This window comes from Carcharhinus amblyrhynchos, chromosome 5 (assembly GCF_965287045.1).
Source record: "Carcharhinus amblyrhynchos chromosome 5, sCarAmb.v2.hapA, whole genome shotgun sequence".
NCBI classification, from domain to species: Eukaryota; Metazoa; Chordata; class Chondrichthyes; order Carcharhiniformes; family Carcharhinidae; genus Carcharhinus; species Carcharhinus amblyrhynchos.
The window spans coordinates 75,059,413-75,080,878 of record NC_137328.1 but is presented as its reverse complement, the minus strand read 5'-3'; the positions used below and the strand labels follow the sequence as shown (position 1 = coordinate 75,080,878).

General features: G+C 42.3%; 1 protein-coding gene across 1 annotated transcript in view; it reads left to right on the top strand.

Moving 5' to 3' along the window:
- The window catches only part of camk4 (calcium/calmodulin-dependent protein kinase IV), a 112,274-nt gene that overhangs the window by 76,792 nt on the left and 14,016 nt on the right, over positions 1-21,466 (top strand). The window contains exons 7-9 of the mRNA XM_080189705.1: positions 2,875-2,949; positions 6,586-6,661; positions 6,907-7,033. Of these exons, the coding sequence (XP_080045831.1) occupies positions 2,875-2,949; positions 6,586-6,661; positions 6,907-7,033 (278 nt within the window). The remainder of the gene's footprint in view (positions 1-2,874; positions 2,950-6,585; positions 6,662-6,906; positions 7,034-21,466) is intronic.

The window sequence follows — 21,466 nt, the reverse complement described above, 5'->3', positions numbered from 1 at the left end:
CTACTCCATAGGTCACACTATTAGTGTAAATGTTTAATTCAGTCACAAAAATGGCCAATTATTTACCTTCATTACTTTAGATTCAGAATAAAAATAGAAACTTCCACCAGACTTCTTTCAAAAAGTTCAGAATAATTGATAAAATAAAAAATTTCATTTTTAAAGAAACAAGCTGTAAGAACTGGTTAATTCAGCACTGGGCTCACTAAACAGATGGAAATTGAATATAAATATATTTAAATAAATTATTCAGCCTCTCGCCCATTTCCAGTTCTGTCAATGTGGCCTCACTTGTGAAGCTGGACTCCTAGTCCCAGTAGACGTCTGGAACTTCTCACAATAGAACTTCAGCATAGGGGAGAATAGAACTAGATCAATCCTTTTTGGCACAGTTTCTCAAATTTCCAAATACAAACAGGTTCCACTGAGGCGAGAAATCTTAACTGGATATTGATAACACACTGTATTTCAAGCAAGACAAAGAATGCAAACAGGGCATCTAATCCGCTGCTCAGTTCATTCCCAGCCAAGGTTTTAAAAAGTTCAAAATTTAAAGCTCATATCTGTCAGGTGAGCTCCAGTAAATCACTTGCCTTTAAACCAGTTTCTCCTCATCAATTAAAGCAGTTGCAATCCAAGTAAGCCCCCTCAAGTGCTCACGGTGGTCAGTTAGCTGAATTAATGTGATTTCCTAGAAAAGCTATGCTTGTTGACAGTCTAATGGAGCATACAATCTTCTTTAAAAAAATTCTAGGACAGCTTCCAAGTGACCAAGTAGAGCAATATCCTACCAATTTTTAAAAGAAACTAAAGTTCCTGAAGACACGGCTTGAACAATGATAAAAATAAAATTATGTACAGTAGAAGAGTAACAGGTTACCTGCAACATTTTCAGGGTACTGTTAAACCTTGGGTTAGATGACAAATTGAAAGAACTCAGTTTTCACTCTTGAGCTTAATTGTGTCTTCTAAACACCTTGATTACAATATTGATTTGAATTGCTCCCAGGACAGATTTTCGGTGAAGTTTGGATTAATTAATACTTTCATTCTTAGAATCTATTCTTTGTTAAATTCAGCAAATGCACAGTTAACTTGCATCAAGTTTGTCTTTATCATTGAGTCAGTATCTAAAGGCATTTATTGGAAGAGTTCAAAGAATCATTCCATGCAGAAGAGACCCTTTGGCCCATCAAGTCTGCACTGACACATGAAAAACACCTGTCCTGCCATCTAATCCCATTCACCAGTACTTGGCCCATAGCCTTGAATGTTATGATGTGCCAAGTGCTCATCCAGGTACTTTTTAAAGGATGTGAGGCGCATCACCTCTACCATCCTCCCAGGCAGTGCAATCCAGACCGTCACCACCATACGGGTAAAAAGGTTTTCCCTCACGTCCCTCTAAACCTCCTGCCCCTCACATTGAGCCTATGTTCCCTTGTGACAGATCCTTCAACTAAGGGAAATAGCTGTTCCCTATTCCACTTTGTCCATACCCCTCATAATCTTGTACACCTCGATCAGCTCACCCAACAAAAACTTTCCAAGCCTATCCAACCTCTCTTCGTAACTTAAATGTTCCATACCAGGTAGCATCCTGGTGAATCTCCTCTGCACCCCTTCCAGTGCAATTATGTCTTTCCTTTAATATGCCAACCAGAATTGCTTGCAGTACTTTAGCTGTGGCCTCATCAAAGTTCTATACAATTTCAACATGACTTTCCTACTTTTGTAATCTGTGCCTCGATTGATAAAGGTAAGTGTCCTATATACCTTTTTCACCACTACTAACATGTCCTTCCGCCTTCAGAGATTTATGGACAAACAAACAAGCACAGAACTTCCTAGTATCATGCCATTCATTGAATACTTCCTTGTCAAATTATTCCTTCCAAAGTGTATCACCTCATACTTTTCAGGCAGATTCCATCTGCCACTTATCTTCCTGTTTGACCATTCCATCTATATTTTCTTGTAGCCCAAGACATGCAGCCTCACTGTTAGCCATCAGTCAATCTTTGTGTCTCTCTCAAACTGACTAATACTACTCCCTACATCTATGATGTTTATATAAATGACGAATAATAGGAGATACAGCACAGATCTCTGCAGTACTTCACTGGACACTGGCTTCCAGTCACTATAACAGTGTCTGTCATTCCCCTCTGTTCCTACAACTGTTAGAGAAGATTCTGAAGGGTGTCATCACCCGCTGCCTCCTACAGCTGAGCCAATTTTGAATCCACTTTATCAAATTACTCTGTATCCCATGTGCATTTACCTTTTAAGTGTCCCATGTGGGACCTTGTCAAAGGCTTTGCTGAAATCTATATAAACTACATCAACAGCACCACCCTCATCAACACACTTGGTCACCTCCTCAAAAATCAATCAGATTTGTTAGGCATGACCTCCCTGTGAAGAAGCTATGCTGACTATCCCTGATCAAATTTTGCCTCTCCAAGTGGAGGTAGATGCTGTCCTTCAGAATCTTCCCGAATAGTTTCCCTACCTTTGACTCACTGGTCTGTAGTTCCCTGGCTAATCTCTACAACCCTTCTTGAATAGCAGAGTTGCTCTGGGTTAGTTCTTTTTACAATGTCGCTAAATTAATCTGATAAAACCCATTGAACAATTAGTTCAAATGTTTGAACTCATTTCAACCAATTGAGTTCACTATGTGTGTCTGGCAATGTTTGCACTCATCCTATTGGTGCAGAAGTATGAAATAAATGTCATTGAATGCCAACATGCTTTATCTTTCAGAATTCTTTTTAAAAGCAACTTCATAAAATCCATCCTTAATTTTTTAAGTTACAAAATGATGCAACAGAAAGAAAACAGGGATGTACTTTTTTTTTCCTTTTTTAGCTGATTTTGGACTTTCCAAAATTGTGAGTGATCAAGTGACCATGAAGACAGTATGTGGAACACCGGGCTATTGTGGTAAATTTTCTAATTGTTTAAATATTAATTTACAAAAATGATATACATTTCATGTGAATACGAGGTTTTGTATACATTCAACTGCTATATATGTTGATGGCCTGAAAGACCGGTAAATTATGTAATAAACCTGTAAGGAGGGTATTTTTCAGATTATTTGAGAGCCACTCCCTCTTTGGAGCACAGTACTAGGGATGAATAGACCTAATAGAACCACAAAGTACTTCCCTTGCCTTGCATGACTTTGCTTTCACCCTGCAATGACCCTGATTCAGTTTTCACTGCACAAACCTTCTGAATTTGGAACAGTATTTATTTCAGTCTTATTGAAGACAGTTTTAAAAAAAAGCCAAGACCTAAAATACAGTAGGAGCATGAACACAGAAAGATTTACAAGCTACTCTTTCCCTTCTGAAAGGACATCAGCACATTACCAACCCTGGGGCTCTTGTCAGTCCTTTCCTGGTAATATAAATATAAGCAAAACACTGTGGATGCTGTAAATCAGAAATAAAAACAGAAAATGCTTGAAAAACTCAGCAAGTCTGAGAGCATCTGTGGGGAGAGAAACAAGGTAATGTTTGTCTCTCTTCACAGACACTGCCAGATGTTACCCGGTAGACTCTGGAATTGACAATGATAGGCTTGAAAATCAGGTATGTTGCTAGGCTCTACCTCTACAATCATTTGCATGCAGTGGAGTGATAAATGGACAGCTGGCAGTTTTCCTTGATGGTGGGCCAGACCATCATAGTAGCTAGGTTTACACGGTTTTTTCTTCTTCTACACCAGTAACTGTGGTGACTATCCACCCCACAAGGATCTATCCTTGCCCCTATCTATTTCTTATCTACGTGCCACCCCGAAACAACATAATCTGAAAGTACAGTACAAGTTTTCTCATGTACGCTGATGACATACCCCACTTCCACCCTTCTCGATTCCTCCACTGATACTAAATTATTGGACTGCTTATCTGAAATCCCATACAGGATGCACAGAAATTTCCTTTAATTAAATATTGGGAAGACTGAGGCCATTGCCTTCTGTCTGGTTCCAAATCTGTACCATAACCATCAATTCCATCCCCCTTCTGTCTGAGACTAAATTTAGAAACATTGAGATGAGCTTCTAACCAGATATGTATGTGATTATCATCACCGCCATCTCTGTTAACAATACCTGCCTTGCTCCACCTCCACTCATCTGCTGCTGAAACCCTTGTTCATCATGCCTTAGTTAGTGCTAGACTTGACTATTCCAGGGCATTTCTAGCTAGTTTCCTGCATTATACTTTCCCATTTCTGTAGCTCCACATTTGAGGTCATCCAAATATCTGCTGCCTGTATCCTTATTTGCATCAAGTCTCATTCTCCTACCAGCCCTGTGTTCACTGACCTGCCTTAGCTCCACATCAAATAACACCTTGATCTTAAAATTCTTACCCTTCTTTTCAAATTCTCCCCTCTGCTTCTGTAATCCCTTCCAGTTCCACAACTCTCTGAGACATCTGCACTCATCTAATTCTGGCCTCTTCAGCATCCCCAATTTCAATTGCTCTACCATTGATGACCATGCCTTCAGATACCTAGGCTCTAAGCTCTGGCCTTCCTTCCCTAAGCATCTTCGACTCACTGGACAGAATCTTCTGCCATTAATCCCTGCCAGAATGATAGGATAAATTTTGGTTCATGAATCTGAGTTTGAACATTGTACCCGGCAATTGCTCTTTATCAAAGTAAGCCAATTGTTATTCTGCCTGTTGTCTCCCTAACCAATTAGGGAGAAAGCTCAAGATGCAGGTTTCATTTTGCCTTGCACAAGAAAAGTGACAAGCATCTTGACAGCCTTTGGTAATCCATGCCCACCTGACCCACAGTTCCAAGAAATTGCAGATCAGCAGTGACCTGCTGTGGTAGACTGAGCCTCCCAAGAGAGCAGAACTTCTGCCTGTGGACCGTGGAGAGCAGGGGTGGGACAGTCTCAGATTTTTCCAGAAAGATCTCAGTGTTTGTTCCAGCTGCCTTGTAGAGAGACAAAGAGCTGAGGAGGCAACTAGTGCGGCTGTTGGTATTGCACCCAAGGGGACACACCTTGGAAACAGGGATTTGATTTGATTATTAGTGTCATGTATTAACATACAGTGAAAAGTATTGTTTCTTGTGCACTATACAGATAAAGCATACCATTCATAAAGAAGGAAATGAGAGAGTGTAGAATGTAGTGTTACAGTCGTAGCTAGGGTGTAGAGAAGGATTAATTTAATGCAAGGTAAGTCCATTCAGAAGTCTGACAGCAGCAGGAAAGAAGCTGTCCTTGAGTCAGTTGATACGCAAGCTCAGACTTTGTATCTTTCTCCCGACGGAAGAAGGTTGAAGACAGAATGTCCGGGGTACGTGGGGTCCTTAATTATGCTGGCTGCTTTGCCGAGGCAGCGGGAAGTGTAGACAGAGTGAGTGGATGGGAAACTGGTTTGCATGATGGATTGGGCCACATTCATGACCTTTTGTAGTTCCTTGCAGTCTTGGGCAGAGCAGGAGCCATACCAAGCTTAATACAACCAAAAAGAATGCTTTCTATGGTGCATCTGTAAAACCTAGTGAGAGTCATAGCTGGCATGTCAAATTTCCTTAGTCTTCTGAGAAAGTAGAAGTGTTGGTGTGCTTTCTTAACTATAGTGTTGGCATGACAGGATCAGGACAGGTTGTTCGTGATCAGGATACCTGAAAACCAGAAGCTCTCGACCCTTTCTACTTCGTCCCTGTTGATGTAAATAGGGCATGCTCTCCTTTACGCTTCCTGAAGTTGATGACAATCTCCTTCGTTTTGTTGACATTGAGGGAGATTATTGTTGCTGCACCAGATCACCAGGTTCTCTATCTCATCCCTGTGCTCCATCTCATTGTTTGACATCCAGCCCACTACAGTGGTGTCGTCAGCAAACTTGAAAATTGAATTGGAGGGGAATTTGGCCACACAATCATAGGTATATAAGGAGCATAGTTGGGTCTGAGAACACAGCTTTGTGGGGCACCGTGTTGAGGATGATCATGGAGGAAGTGTTGTTGCCTATTATTGATTGTGGTCTGCTAGTTAGAAAGTTCAGGATCCAGTCGCAGAGGGAGGTGCTAAGGTCCAAGCCACGGAGTTTGGAGATAAGTTTCATGGGAATAATGGTGTTGAAGGCTGAGCTGTAATCAGTAAGTAGGAATCTGACATAGATGTCCTTATTATCTAGGTGTTCTAAGGTTAAGTGCAGAGCCAGAGCGATGGCGTCTGCTTGGATCTGTTGCGGCAGTAGGCAAACTGTATTGGATCCAGATAGTCTGGGATTGATTCGTGCCATGACTAGCCTTTCAAAGCACTTTATTATGATGGATGTTAGAGCCACCGGCCAATAGTCATTAAGGCATGCTGCTTGGTCTTTCTTAGATACCATGATGATGGTCGTCTTCTTGAAGCAGATAGGGACCTCAGATTGTTGTAAAGAGAGGTGCATCTTGTTGGGAAGAGGAGAATGATAGTGCTCCTAAAATTATGGGGTACCCTTTTGCAGTTTTAATTCAGATTGTGTTTTTAAGATGTTATGCTTAGTACTTAATTTTATTTTTTTAAACTTTGTTCTTTCCATCCCAGCTCCTGAAATATTACGAGGCTGTGTCTATGGACCAGAGGTTGACATGTGGTCAGTGGGAGTCATCACCTACATACTGTAAGAGTCTGCAAATGTAACATAAGACCTTTTGTTTCATACTTTCTTATGTTCTGCTAACTGAATATAGTAATTGTTTGAATGGGAAAACTCACCCATGTCCTTAAGTAGTAGGAATAGCCCTGTAATTTAATCCCAATATTTGGTACAAATCCCATGGTGCAAACTAACAGGTCATGCTCCCTTTATTCGTGGGATAAATAAAGGCGAAACTGTCATCTGAAACTTCTTTGATCTTTTATCAGGTTGTGTGGTTTCGAACCATTCTATGATGAGAGGGGTGATCAATACATGTATAAGAAGATTCTGAACTGTGACTATGACTTTGTCTCCCCCTGGTGGGATGAGGTCTCATTTAATGCGAAAGATTTGGTAAGTGGGACAATAGAATATAATTATGCCTTTGTTCTGTTTAACTTAAAATTTTGGATGCTCACATCAGACAATTATAAGACAATTCTGGTCACTATTAATGCAACTACATAGTTACATATTTCTTCTGCACTCCATGGTTTCAAAAAAATGGAAGAAAGAACTAAATTTATTGCATTAATGTAACTTTATCACATAAATCGTAAGTGATTATTGGATTCTTCAGACAAAATATCCTATGATTCTTGGGCAACAACTAAATGTGCCTAATGAATTTGAGAGGTTGGATTTAATTAAAGAACCAATGTTGCCGAGGAGTGAGGGATAAGGCAGTTTCACAGAGATTTAGATTGTATTATACTTCAGCATCTAAATTCTGATAAATACAGATTTGAATGCACCCTCAAATATCACTTCTTTTGTTCCAGGGTTCAAATCCCCTTTTAAAAATACATTTCTTTCCTTGGATCTCCATGAACCATGTACTACTCTGTTGAGCAGGAGAAAAGGTGAGCATCCTGCTTCCAAACACAAAAGTCACCTGCATGCAAGCAGTCCAGGTGACATGGAGATGTGTCATGTCTTCGCATAGTTGAGACCAGTAGTTAACTGTGAAGTGGTATCTGGGCTTGCTAAGCTTTTTTCAGTCAATGACACCCTGTTTACATGTCCACGATATCTGTTAGAGAGATTATATTCAGATTCTTTCAGGCAGGTGACCGCAGCTGGATAGTGACATGGAACGCCAAACCACGCAGACCTATCTATTGACGCAGGAATTGCAAACAAGGCAACAAATCCTCCAACCACACACTGACCAGAAAGAAGAACCTCATTGGACGCACCTAAACCCTTAACACCACATACTATTCTTAGCATTTCCCAGGCCCAAAAAGAAGCAGTCATTCCAGGAAGTGTGGAAAACATGCAGGCTGGCAGGTGAGAGTGCAACAACGTGGTCCCAAGACACACACACACACCCCCCAGCTTACTTCTGGCAAATGTCCAATCTCTGCATAACAAGCTAGATGAACTTAAAGCTGACTCACTTTTCAGAGAATTGAGGGACTACTGTGTGCTCTGCTTCACGGAGAGACAGCTCACTCCTGCTTCACCAGACTGTGCCCTGCAACCAGAGGGCAATCCATCGAATGGACTGTACAACGGCCTCATGCAAGGCTAGGGGAGGTGGGGTCTGCTTCCTAATCAACACCTCGTGGTGCCTAGGCATAGCAACACTGGCAGATTTCTGCTGCCTGTACCTAGAATACCTGATGATAAAATGCTGTCCCAACTAACTTCCGCAAAGCTCACCTCCGTTATCCCGATGGCAGTTTATATCCCATCCCATGCAGATGTGAAGACCACGCTGGATGAAATATATACCATTACAAATAGCCTTGAGACAAAACATCCAGAGGCCTTGTTAATCGTGGCCGGGGACTTCAACCAAGCCAAACTCAAGAGCATCCTACCAAGGTACTGCCAACATACCTCCTGTTTTACCAAACATCCTAGACCACTGCTACACAAATATCAAGTATGTCTACCGCTCTATCGCTCACTCACATTTTGACAAATCAGACCACAAGGCTGTCCTCCTGCTACTGGCTTACAAGCAAAAACTGAAGGGGAGAATCTGTCAAAGAAAGTTGTGCAGTGTTGGTCTGAGAAATTGAATGATCTCCTATGGGACTGCTTAGAGTCAGTAGACTGGTCAGTATTTAAAAACTTTGCGACCAGCCTGAAGGAGTACGCCACTACAATAACTGACTTCATTAGTAAGCATGTAGAAGACTGTGTGCCAAAGAAGCAAATCCATGTGTTTCCCAACTGGAAATCATGGATGAATAGGAATATCCACTGCTTGCTGAAGTCTAAGTCTGAGGTGTTCAAGTCAGGCGATTCTGATCTATACAAGAAAGCCAGATATAATCTAAGGAGATCCATCAAAAATGCAAAAGACAGAACCGGTCCAAGCTATAGTCCCAGGCTAGCCATATGGACTCCTGCCAACTGTGGCAAAGTCTGCAAGACATAACAAGCTACAAGATGAAGGCATGTAAAATTGCCAGCACAAACGCACTACTCCCTGATGAGCTCACTGCATGCTATGCATGTTTTGAGCAAGAGGTAAGTGGGAGCATGCCCTCCACCCCAAAGCCTCGGATGAACCTATATCTGAGGTCACCAGTGCAGCCTTCTCGAAGGTCAACCCATGGAAAGCAACTGACCTGGATGACGTACCGGGATGAGCATTCAGATCCTGTGCGGGCCAGCAGGCAGGGGTATTGCAAAAATCTTCAACCTCTCTTTACAACAATCTGAGGTCCCTATCTGCTTCAGGAAGATGAACATCATCACGGTGCCAAAGAAAAGCCAAGCAGTGTGCCTTAATGATTATCGTCTGTGGCTCTGACATCTATCATTATTAAGTGCTTCGAAAGGTTATCATGGCATGAATCAATTCCAGTCTCCAGGACTGCCCAGATCCAGTACAATTTGCCAACTGCCGCAACAGGTCAACAGCAGTTGGCATGTCTCTGGCCCTCCTATCCATTCACTCTGTCTACATTTCCCGCTGTCTCAGCAGAGCAGCCAGCATAATTAAAGACCCCACGCACCCCGGACATTCTTTCTTCCACCTTCTTCCATTGGGAAAAAGATAACAGAAGTCTGAGGTCACGTACCAACCAACTCAAGAACAGCTTCTTTCCTGCTGCCGTCAGACTTTTGAATGGAACTACCTTAAGTTGATTTTTCTCAACACTGTAGCTATGACTGGAACACCAAATACTGCACTCTCTCGTTTACTTCTCATTGAATGGTATGCTTTGTATAACACACAAGAAACAATACTTTTCACTGTATGTTAATACATGTGACAATAATAAATCAAATCAAAATCAATATGGATTAATTCATTATGCATGCCAATGCAACATTAGCTTGTTCATTTCAACTTTATTTTGTATACCTATTTTATCAATTTGGAAAAAAACCATGGAATTAAAATCTAATGTGCTTTACTCTTTGTAAAAATATTGACTCAAGTGGAGAATTATTAGTAATGCAATCGCCGAAGGTGCAATACCTTCTCCTTTACCTCCTTTCTACTCACCATCTAAACACTCTTTTTAGGTGCAGTAGTACTTCATGTGTACCTGCTTTAATCTGATCTGTTGCATTTGCTGCTCCCAATACAGTCTACTTTACATCCGCAAGCTGGACCCAGACTTTTCTGTTGCTTACTGTTTCAACACACCATCCTGCTCTCATGTACACGTGTCCATTCTTGGCTGCTGCAATGTTCCAGTGAAGACTAATACAAATTGTAGGAATAGGACATCACCTTCTGATTAGGCACCTTATAGTCTTCCAAACTTAACATTGAGTTTATAGAATCCCTGTAATGCAGAAGGAGGCCATTTGGCCCATCGAGTCTGCACTGACCACAATCCCTCCCGGCCCTATACCTATAACCCCATGCATTTACCCTAGCTAATCCCCTAACACTAACAAGCAATTTAGCATGGCCAATCCACTTAATCTGCGCATCTTTGGACTGTGGGAAGAAACCAGAGCACCCGGATGAAACCCATGCAGACATGGGAGAACATGCAAACTCCTCAGAGACAGTGACCCAAACCAGGAATTGAACCCGCATCCCTGGCAGTACTCATCGCTGTGCCACCGTGCCCCCAAGTTCTAAAACTTCAGGGCATGAATTCTCTCCTCCACCTTCATCCCATTTCTTTGTATGTTATTTCATTTTGTTTTATTTATTTTCATTTTTTCTATCATTTCACTTTTCCACTCTTATAAAAATCTTGCTTTCTATCTTTTTCCACCCACTACAGTCTCCCCTCCCCCCGCTCCACTAGGGCCATCTGGTACATGGCTTAGGTTGTCCTTTGACACTCTGCTTCTCTTGGTTCTGCCATTTATACATTTTGATCTTTTAATGGGCTGTCATTAGCACTCCTCTTAGCCATGATCGTCACAATTTACATTTTCTATCTTTTTGTCTATGAAATAAGTATCACCCATTTTCTATTTTCTTCAACTCTGACAAAGGGTCATCCAGACACGAAACACTAGCTCTGTTCTGTCTCCACAGATGCTCTTAAACCTGCTGAGGATTTCCAGCATTTTCTGTTTTTGTTTCAGATTCCAGCATCCTCAGTAATTTGCTTTTATTTTAGCAGTGACTACCATGTTTAATTTGGAACATTTTAATCTAAATCCTTCATTTATATAATTGCAGATCAGGGGAAAAAAAAATGCAGTGCACTTTGCACGTGATAATCCTTGTAACTTGAAATTCTAATTCAAGGGACAGAAAACCAAAGTCTTAAAATGTCCTGCCATAAACCTTCAATGGATAAAAGAGCAAATAAAGGGTGCATAGTAAAAATTAAGAAATGAGTCTTTCAAGATAAAGAGAAAACAAGTCAATTGACCCAAGGATGATTCTCAACATCTTCAAATCAATACTTGGGAGTTCCAGTGTTCTCAGAGAAAATTCAAATTAGCTGAACTATGCACAGCACTGGAGGGATACAAAACCATTATCATGAATGAACCCCAGTCCATCACTCAAATCAGCCTCCCATACGTTGACACTGTCTAGATTTCCCACTGCCTTGGAAAAGCAGCCACCATAATCAAGTACCCCACGCATCCTGGACGTATTCTCTTCCACCACCTTCTGTCGGAAAAAAAACACAAAGGTCTGAGATCACATAACAACCGACTCAAGAACAACATCTTTCCTGCTGCCATCAGACTTTTGATTGGACCTATCTCGCATTAAGTTGATTTTTCTCTACAACCTAGCCTTACATTCTGTACTCTCTTTTTCTTCCCTATATTTGGTACGCTTTGTCTGTATAGTGCACAAGAAACAATACTAATACATGTGACAATAAATAATTTTTTTTTTAAATCAATTTTTGCTCACAAGGTATAACTGAACTGCTCGTCTCCACGATTCTCAGGTACTGAGCTTTGCAGATTTGTACAGGACTGGGAGTTTTGCCACACTATGTCGAGTCTCAAATATCCACAATCCAAAGGAATGGTGGATGTACCAAGCAAACCTTAAAACACCTATTGAAGAAGGTGGACAGAAGAGACCTCTATGTGGCCCCGATGAATTTCAAAATACTCCATTCAGCGGCATTAGGCATCTTCAGCACAGCTCTTGCTGGGAAGGCTAAAAACTAAGCTTCCAACTGTGCTTTACCTTCTGTTTCTACAGGCAGCATACTACAATGTACAATGTGGCCACTACTGTTGCCGGCAGGATATTCCACGCCCTTACTACTCTCTGAGTAAAGAACCTACCTCTGACATCTGTCCTATAGCTATCCCCTCAATTTAAAGCTATGTCCCCTCGTGCTAGCCATCACCATCCGAGGAAAAAGGCTTTCACTTTATCCACCTTATCTAATTCTCTGATCATCTTGTATGCTTTTATTAAGTCACCTCTTAACCTTCTAACGAAAACAGCCTCAAGTCCTCAGCCTTTCCTCATAAGACAGCAGAAGCAAAAACAGTACTTTGATGGAGATGCCCAACCTCTGTCTGAACTGAATATGGGAGAAACAGTGAGGATTCAGCAGGAAGGGATCTGTAATCCTGCTGTTGTCTGGAAAATCTGACAGAAAACAAATTAAATGCATAGCTGTCTGAACCGGAATGTGGAGCTGAAGATCCAGATTCAGGAACTACCAGTAAAGCAATGGACAACTAGACAAAGTCTCAGAGTCCTGAAAAGTAAGGAGTAAAAGTGACACAGAGCAGGAGAAGACCCTTTCTCCTTCAAAACCATCTGTCGTCATTCAGAACATCCAGTGGAAGAATTGGAAAAAAATCAGAGATGAGTAAAAGATAAAACAGACCAATCCAAAGAGAGTGCAAAAGAATAGATAAGGGACTTTGTGAACGTAAGTTGGCCAAACTCAAGTCTTTTTTGTTCTGACGGAAACTAGTCTAAAGTGTTTTTGTTTTAGAGTTAGTGTCAGAAGAAATGGAATAGAAAAGGAAAAATGTGATTGTGGACTCCAGTATTAGATACTATATACTGTACACTGTGTACAGCTTACAGGGTCACCTGTAAGGAGGAGGTGTTAGCAATTCTGGAAAGTGTGAAAATAGATAAGTCCCCTGGGCCGTATGGGATTTATCCTTGGATTCTCTGGGAAGCTAGGAAGGAGATTGCAGAGCCTTTGGCTTTTTTGATCTTTATGTCATCATTGTCTACAGAAATAGTGCCAGAAGACTGGAGGATAGCAAATGTTGTTCCCTTGTTCAACAAGGAGAGTAGAGACAACCCTGGTAATTATAGACCAGTGAGCCTTACTTCTGCTGTGGACAAAGTTTTGGAAAGGATTATAAGAGATGGGATTTATAACCTAGAAAGGAATAATTTGATTCAGGATAATCAACACAGTTTTGTGAAGAGTAGTCATGCCTCATAAATCTTACTGAGTTCTTTGAGAAGGTGATCAAAGAGGTGGATGAAGGTAAATCAGTTGGTGTGGTGTAAATGGATTTCAGTAAAGTGTTTGATAAGGTTCCCCACGGTAGGCTATTGCAGAAAATATAGAAGCATGGGGTTGAGGGTGATTTAGCGATTTGGATCAGAAATTGGCTACCTGTAAGAAGAGAGAGGGTGATGGTTGATGGGAAATGTTCATCCTGGAGTTCAGTTACTAGTAGTGTACTGCAAGGATCTGTTTTGGGGCCACTGCTGTTTGTCATTTTTATAAATGACCTGGATGAGGGCATAGAAGGATGGGTTAGTAAATTTGTGGATGACACTAAAGTCGGTATAGTTGTGCACAGTGCGGAAGGATGTTGCAGGTTACAGAGGGACAAAGATAAGCTGCAGACCTGGGTTGAGAGGTGGCAAATGGAGTTTAATGCGGAAAAGTGTGAGCTGATTCACTTTGGAAGGAGTAACAGGAATATAGAGTACTGAGCTAATGGTAAGATACTTGGTAGTGTGGATGAGCAGAGAGATCTTAGTATCCATGGGCATAGGTCCCTGAAAGTTGGCACCCAGGTTGATAGGGTTGTTAAGAAGGTGTACAGTGTGTTAGCTTTTATTGGTAGAGGGATTGAGTTTCGGAGCCATGAGGTCATGTTGCAGCTGTACAAAACTCTGGTGCGGCCGTACTTGGAGTATTGTGCATGGTTCTGGTCGCCACATTATAGGAAGGATGTGGAAGCATTGGAAAGGGTGCAGAGGAGATTTACCCGGGTGTTGCCTGGTATGGTGGGAAGATCTTATGAGGAAAGGCTGAGGACTTGAGGCTGTTTTCGTTAGAAAGAAGGTTAAGAGGTGACTTAATAGAAGCATACAAGATGATCAGAGAATTAGATAAGGTGGATAAAGTGAGAGCCTTTTTCCGCGGATGGTGATGGCTAGTATGAGGGGACATAGCTTTAAATTGAGGGGTGATAGCTATCGGACCGATGTCAGAGATAGGTTCTTTACTAAGAGAGTAGTAAGGGTGTGGAATATCCTGCCTGCAACAATAGTGGACCCGCCAACGTTAAGGGCATTTAAATGGTCATTGGATAAATATATGAATGATATTGGAATAGTGTAGGTTAGATGCGCTTTAGATTGGTTTTCACAAGTCGGCGCAACATTGAGGGCCAAAGGGCCTGTACTGCACTGTAATGTTCTATGTTCTATGACCTGGGGGAAGAAGGTCAAATAACACATGTTAGAGAAGATTGTTAACAAGGCTGTGCGTGCCTTGCAGTTGTGTGTTCATGTTATGACAATGCTACTGGTAAAGTTAGTTCTCAGCAATGGTGTCAGTCATTCTGCATCATAAAAATAAGACACAAATCTTCTCAATGCAGCCTTCCCCATAGTGTGGAGAGCAGAAGTGAGTTTCTTTAACGTCTACTTGCATCATAATTATTAGGGTGTTGCTTTAGTCAATCACACATGCTGATCTCAGATTGTATCCACCAAAGATCCACCTCGAAGGATCTCATTGACTAGCTGCTTGGTTACAGTCAGTTTGAAAAAGTGGTGCGTGTCACTTTTCAAATCTGCTTCTGTCTGTCACCTGCCAAACTCCCACCCCCACCAATCACTATGCACCTACCCAGTATCGCCATGCCTCTCCACTGTCACCTTTGAAGTTATCCTGGACCCTATCACAACCAATCTCCACATGCCTTTCCTATCTTCTGAGCCAATACCTGTCTCCATGTCCACCCTGTTTTTTTCCTGCCACCATGCCACCTATCTTGTCCCCTTCTGTGACTCCCCTGATGAGACCTTCAGACTTTTTACCAGACTCTCACCCTGGACCTGCTTGTAACAAAGGCAGCGTAAGAATTGTGGGGACTTTAATCTTCATATAGACTGGGACAATTAAATTGGTAGAGAGATCTAGAAGAGAAGCTTGCAAAATGTTTCTGTGATGGTTTCTTGGAGCAATCCATTATGGAACTGATTAGGAGTAAAGCTATTTAAATCTTGTATTGTGTAATGAAGCACAGTTAATTAGTAATGTAAAAATTCATTTGGGAAATACTGATCATGATACCATTAAATTCCATGCTAAGTTTGAAAACTACACTCTCCTGTCACAACCAAGTGTCTTAAATTTAAAGCAAATTACATCGGCATGGGGGACAACTGGCTAAGTCTAACTGGATAAATAGATTGTAAGTGAACAGTGGGAAACATTTAATAACACAATTGAAAATCTTCAGCAAAAATACATTCCATTGGAAATCAAAAACCCAGACCATCCATGGCTCACTTAGGAAGTTAAGGATCATATTAGTTTAAAAGAAGAGACTTAAAATATTGAAAAGAACAGCAGCAAGTCTGAGGATTGAGAATGTTTTAGAAACCAGCAGAGAGGCACCAAAAAGTTGATAAATGAGGAAAAAATGAGAAAATGAGAATAAACTAAACAGGAACGTATGAGCAGATAATAAGAATTTTTGTAAGTATGTAAAGAAGAACAATGCATATCAAGTAAAGGTTGGCGCCTTAGAAGCAGAGACAAGAGAAGTCATGGGAAGTGAGGAAAAAGCTTATATTTAGTTGGGACTTTTCATCACAGATGGAATGGATAATTTGGTGAACAAACAAAATTACATTGACTTTTGGTGGGCAGGACTGGAAAATCTTGTCCTGTGGATATACATCTTCATAGTAGAAGACACATGTTTCATACCAGAAATGGAAAGTAACTTAGGGGATAAAAAGAGTGAGAAAGGAAAGTAATGTTAGCAGAGAAAGAGTATTGGTGAAACTTGAGGGACTACAATCTGACAAGCCACAGGGACCTAATGGCCTACACCTTTGGTGTTCTAAAAGAGTTAACTGCAGAGAAATGGGTAAATTTTTTAGTCCCACTAATGGTGGGAATCATGGTAGGCACAAGTGGAAAATTCAGTGATACCAGAAATTGTACTTTTATTGGTGGGGAGTCCGGCATGAGCAGTGGTGTAGTGGTATTTGTTCTGGACTAATAATCTTCTGGGAACCCAGATTCAAACTCCACCATGACATTTCAGTTCGGGTGCCCTGGGATTTCCCAGCACTCCTACATACTGAGTCATCCCCAAGTGCCACAGATATTTGAAAGGCTGTGATGCTAAAGCTGCTGGGTGACAAAGGGTACCTGTTTAGAAATGGCTCATGCGATAGCTGAGAAACATCCTCAAAGTGCCTCACAGCAGAAGTACAACATGGTGCACATGTTAGAACATAAGAAATAGGAGCAGGAGTAGGCCATCTAGCCCTTTGAGCCTGCCCCGCCATTCAGTAAGATCATGGCTGATCTGTCGTGGCTCAGTTCCACATTCCCACCCTCTCCCCATAACCCTTAATCCCCTCTCTTATCAAAAACCCATCAACCCGCGTCTTAAAAATATTTAGCGAGGTAGCCTCCACCACTTCAACGGGCAGAGAATTCCAGAGATTCACCACCCTTTGAGTGAAGAAGTTCCTCCTCAACTCCGTTCTAAACCGCCCCCCCTTTATCTTGAGGCTGTGCCCCCTAGTCCTACTATCTTTACTGAGCGGGAAGAGTCTCTCCACCTCTATCCTATCCATCCCATTCATCATCTTATACGTCTCAATGAGATCTCCCCTCATTCTTCTAAACTCTAACGAGTACAAGCCTAATTTATTCAGCCTCTCCTCATAGCTCAACCTCCTCAACTCCGGCATCAGCCTAGTAAACCTCCTCTGCACTCCCTCCAAGGCCAAAATATCCTTGCATAAGTACGGCGCCCAAAACTGCACACAGTACTCCAGCTGTGGCCTCACCAATGCCCTATACAGCCGCAGCAAGACCTCCCTACTTTTATATTCAATCCCCTTCGCTATGAAGGCCAGCATCCCATTCACCTTCCTGACCACCTGCTGCACCTGCAAGCTGGGTTTTTGCGACTCATGCACAAGGACCCCGAGCTCCCTCTGCACCGTCGCCTGCTGCAGTTTTTCGCCACTTAAGTAATAGTCCTTCCTACCATTATTCCTACCAAAGTGGACCACCTCGCACTTGCCAACATTAAATTCCATTTGCCAGTTCCTGGCCCATTCGCCCAGCCTATCTAGATCCTTTTGCAGACTCTCCACACCCTCCGCACAATTTGCCGTTCCACCAATCTTGGTGTCATCAGCAAATTTCGACACCCTACACTCGGTTCCCTCCTCCAGATCATCTATATAAATGGTAAATAGCTGAGGCCCCAGCACCGACCCCTGGGGCACTCCACTAGTCACCATCCGCCAATCCGAATAGCACCCATTAACCCCCACTCTCTGCCTCCTATTTGACAACCAATCCTCTATCCACGCTAACACCCTACCTCCAACTCCATGTCCCCGACCTTCTGCAATAACCTCTTGTGAGGTACCTTGTCAAACGCCTTCTGAAAATCAAGAAAGACCACATCCACCGCCCTAGACACATCCTCATAGAACTCCAGTAAATTTGTCAGACACGACTTCCCTTTAACGAAACCATGCTGCATTTGCTCTATCGAGCACTTTCTCTCAAGATGCCTCGCTATTTCCTCCTTGATGACGGATTCTAACATTTTACCTACAACCGACGTTAAACTAACCGGCCTATAATTCCCTGCCTTTTGCCTGGCACTCTTCTTAAACAACGGCGTAACATTAGCCGTTTTCCAATCTTCCGGCACTTCCCCGGAATCCAGCGACGTCTGGAAAATAACCACCAAGGCATCCACTACCACCTCCGCCATTTCTTTCAGAACCCTCGGATGCATTCCATCCGGTCCTGGCGACTTGTCCACAATCAGCCCCCTCCAGTCTGTCGAGCACCGCCTCTCTAGTAACAGTAATGTCATTAAGACCCTCCAGTCCTACCACCTTTCCATCTGTAACACCTGGCAAATTATTCACGTCCTCCTCCGTGAAGACAGAAACAATAAAGTTATTTAAGACCTCAGCCATATCCCCATCCCCTACCACTAATTCCCCCTTCTCATCCTCTAAGGGACCAACGTTCACCCTAGCCAGCCTCTTCCTTTTTATATATTTATAAAAACTCTTGCTATCCTTTTTTATATTAAGCACTAGCCCAGCTTCATAGTTTCTCCTACCCTTCTTTATCAACTTCTTTGTCAATCTTTGTTGACATTTAAACCTCTCCCAATCCTCTTCTCGCCCACTACTCTTAGCTACTCTAAACGCCTCCGCTTTTAATTTAACACTTTCCTTCGTTATCCACGGCTTATTACCTCTCCTCCTACGGTCCTTTTTGACCATCGGAATAAATTTCTGCTGAGCACCAAGAAAGATCTCCTTAAAGATCCTCCACTGCTCCTCAGCACACCTACCTTCCAACGCGCTCCCCCAGTCCACATTCGCCAATTCTTCTCTCATCCTACCGTACTCCCCTCTGTTCAAACAAAGGACGCGCGTCTGGGAACCCACTTTCTCCTCCTCCATCTGCACCAGAAACTCCACCATACAATGATCGCTCTCCCCAAGAGGATCCTTCACCGCAAGGTCCCTAATTCTACCCACCTCATTACATAACACCAGATCCAAGATAGCTCGCTCCCTCGTCGGCTCCAACACACACTGTTCCAGGAAACTATCCCGGCAGCATTCCAAGAACTCCTCCTCGAGCCCACCGCGTTAAGGTCCATTATTAAGCAAACCATGAGCATTCTGAAGATGCACTTCCAATGTTTGGACCAGAGAGGGTATCCTACTTCTTTGTGTCCTGTTGCCCTGCACAACCTAATGTTTCAAAGCAGAGATCACTGCCACATGGAAACATGGAGAAGGCTGAGAACTCCATGGAAGATGAAGACCTGGAAGGGCAATAACATGAGAGGATGCTGATAGTCAATTTTCATGTCATGGTGTCCTTGCAGCAGCACGATCTAGAAGATGTGTCTGTGACAGAGCAATAGCCACAAAGTTTCAGGTCATGTAAGGATGTGTGCACTTACACTGTCCCTTAGCACCCTCCAGTGATTGGAAAGGCCTTTACAAGCAGTGACATCACAAAAAAGGCCAACATTTGGCCTTGGACCTCCAATCTTTGACAATCATGAGGTCCTAATTTTTGGAATACTCAGTAGACTGAGCTGTATATATTTGCTTTGAGAAGTGAAAAGGAAGCACCCCAGTTCAAACTCTGTATCAGCTGTACCTTGTGCAATTGTTGCCACCTGAAGGAGCTGCTGGGTATGGCCAAACATTTGCATGTACTTGTTGAGACCATACTGAGAGCTTTTGCACTCACAATGGACACAGCTTTGTTGATGAAACAACATAATTTTCAACTTTCCAATACCCAAGTAGAAATAATTCTGTGGTTTGTTGCAAAACTTAAAGGTTCAAAACTCAATGTGCAGACACTTTCAGGAAAGACTCCCCCTTATATTACACAAGGAACAAGTGACTAACGTGTGTCAGCAATCATTCAGTACAGAGATAAACAGAAATTACTTCATTCAAAGGGTTGTGAATCTTTAGAATTCTCAATCTCAGAAGATTGTGAATGCTCCATCGGTCAATACGTTCAAGGCTGGGATAGACAGATTTTTTTCCTGTTAAGGAATTAAGGGATGTGGAGAGTGGATGGGAAAATAGTGTTGAAGCCCAAGATTAACCAAGACCGTATTGAATGAAGGGGCAGGATCGACAGGCGATATGGTTTCCCCCTCCTATTTCCTGTGCTCTTGTCACCGTACTGCATCTCAGTCCGTGCTCTGACTGTGACTGTTCCTATCACGAGCACCCTAAGCTCTTCCCACAGGATCCCACCATTGACATTGTTCACCAACTCTCTTTAAGACATTTCCCCCTTCCCTTGACTTTTCCCCCTTCCACATAAGCTCTCTTCCAGCCTTTGCATGCTTCCCTTGTCCTGTGATGCAGTGTTTACTAATGGCACTCAATATGAGTGAAGTTACGCAAAGTCCTCAAGAAGGGGAAAGCAACATTTATAGACCTCAAAGTCATGGAAGAATGGAAATTTGGCAGGTATGTTTAATCATAAATTCCAACAGTTTAACAGGCTATCGGGAAACAGATCTTTTGCCTCCCGCCAAAGTGCCCCCCCTTGCTGACAGGAGCAGAAAATTCTGCTGCTGATGATGGCATTAGATGAAGCACTGGCACTTAATTGTCATTTATGTTACATTAAGTCTCATGATCTGCTTTATTTTAACTTGGAAATGTGTTTTGCCTACTTTCAGCACAAACATAACCTGCTTTCAGAGAAATGAGTCAGTTTACCAACCTGAAAGTAACTAGTGGGGTTCCACAGAGATCAGTATTGGAGCATCATTTACAATCTATCTTAATGACTTTGATGAAGTATCAGAGTGTATTTGTGGCCAATTTTGCTGATGTTGCAAAGATAGCTGGGAAAGTAAGTCATGCTGTTATCCTAGTGTTATATTCTAACTCATGTAGCTCATCTCCCCAAAACAAGTTGCTGGCCTTCGTGGAAGAGTTGAGGGTGGAGCCTAAGGAATTCTCGGATTAATCACCAAGACATGACTGTTGCAGATACACACACTTAAGTGTTCCAGCATCACAGATAGATAGGGCAGTACACAGTAAGGAGCACGTTACATGCAAGCAGAAGCAGATGCTGGAAATAGAGACAGCAGTGGAGTGTCACCTCAGAGATTGAGGACATTCCAAACTCTGTGTAGCAATTCACAATGGCTGAGCTTTGGGGGGTCATCACAAAAAGGGGACAACTTGTGCAACAACAACAGGAAATGTCAGTATTTATAGAAGTAGTGCACATCGTTGTGTAGAAAATGGAAAAATCCGTCCCTAGCACTAGTTTCATGTTGCGTCATGGATTTGCACTGATAACCACCTCCATTGTAAGAATAGCCAACCTCATAGGTGTTGGAGGGAGTGAACGA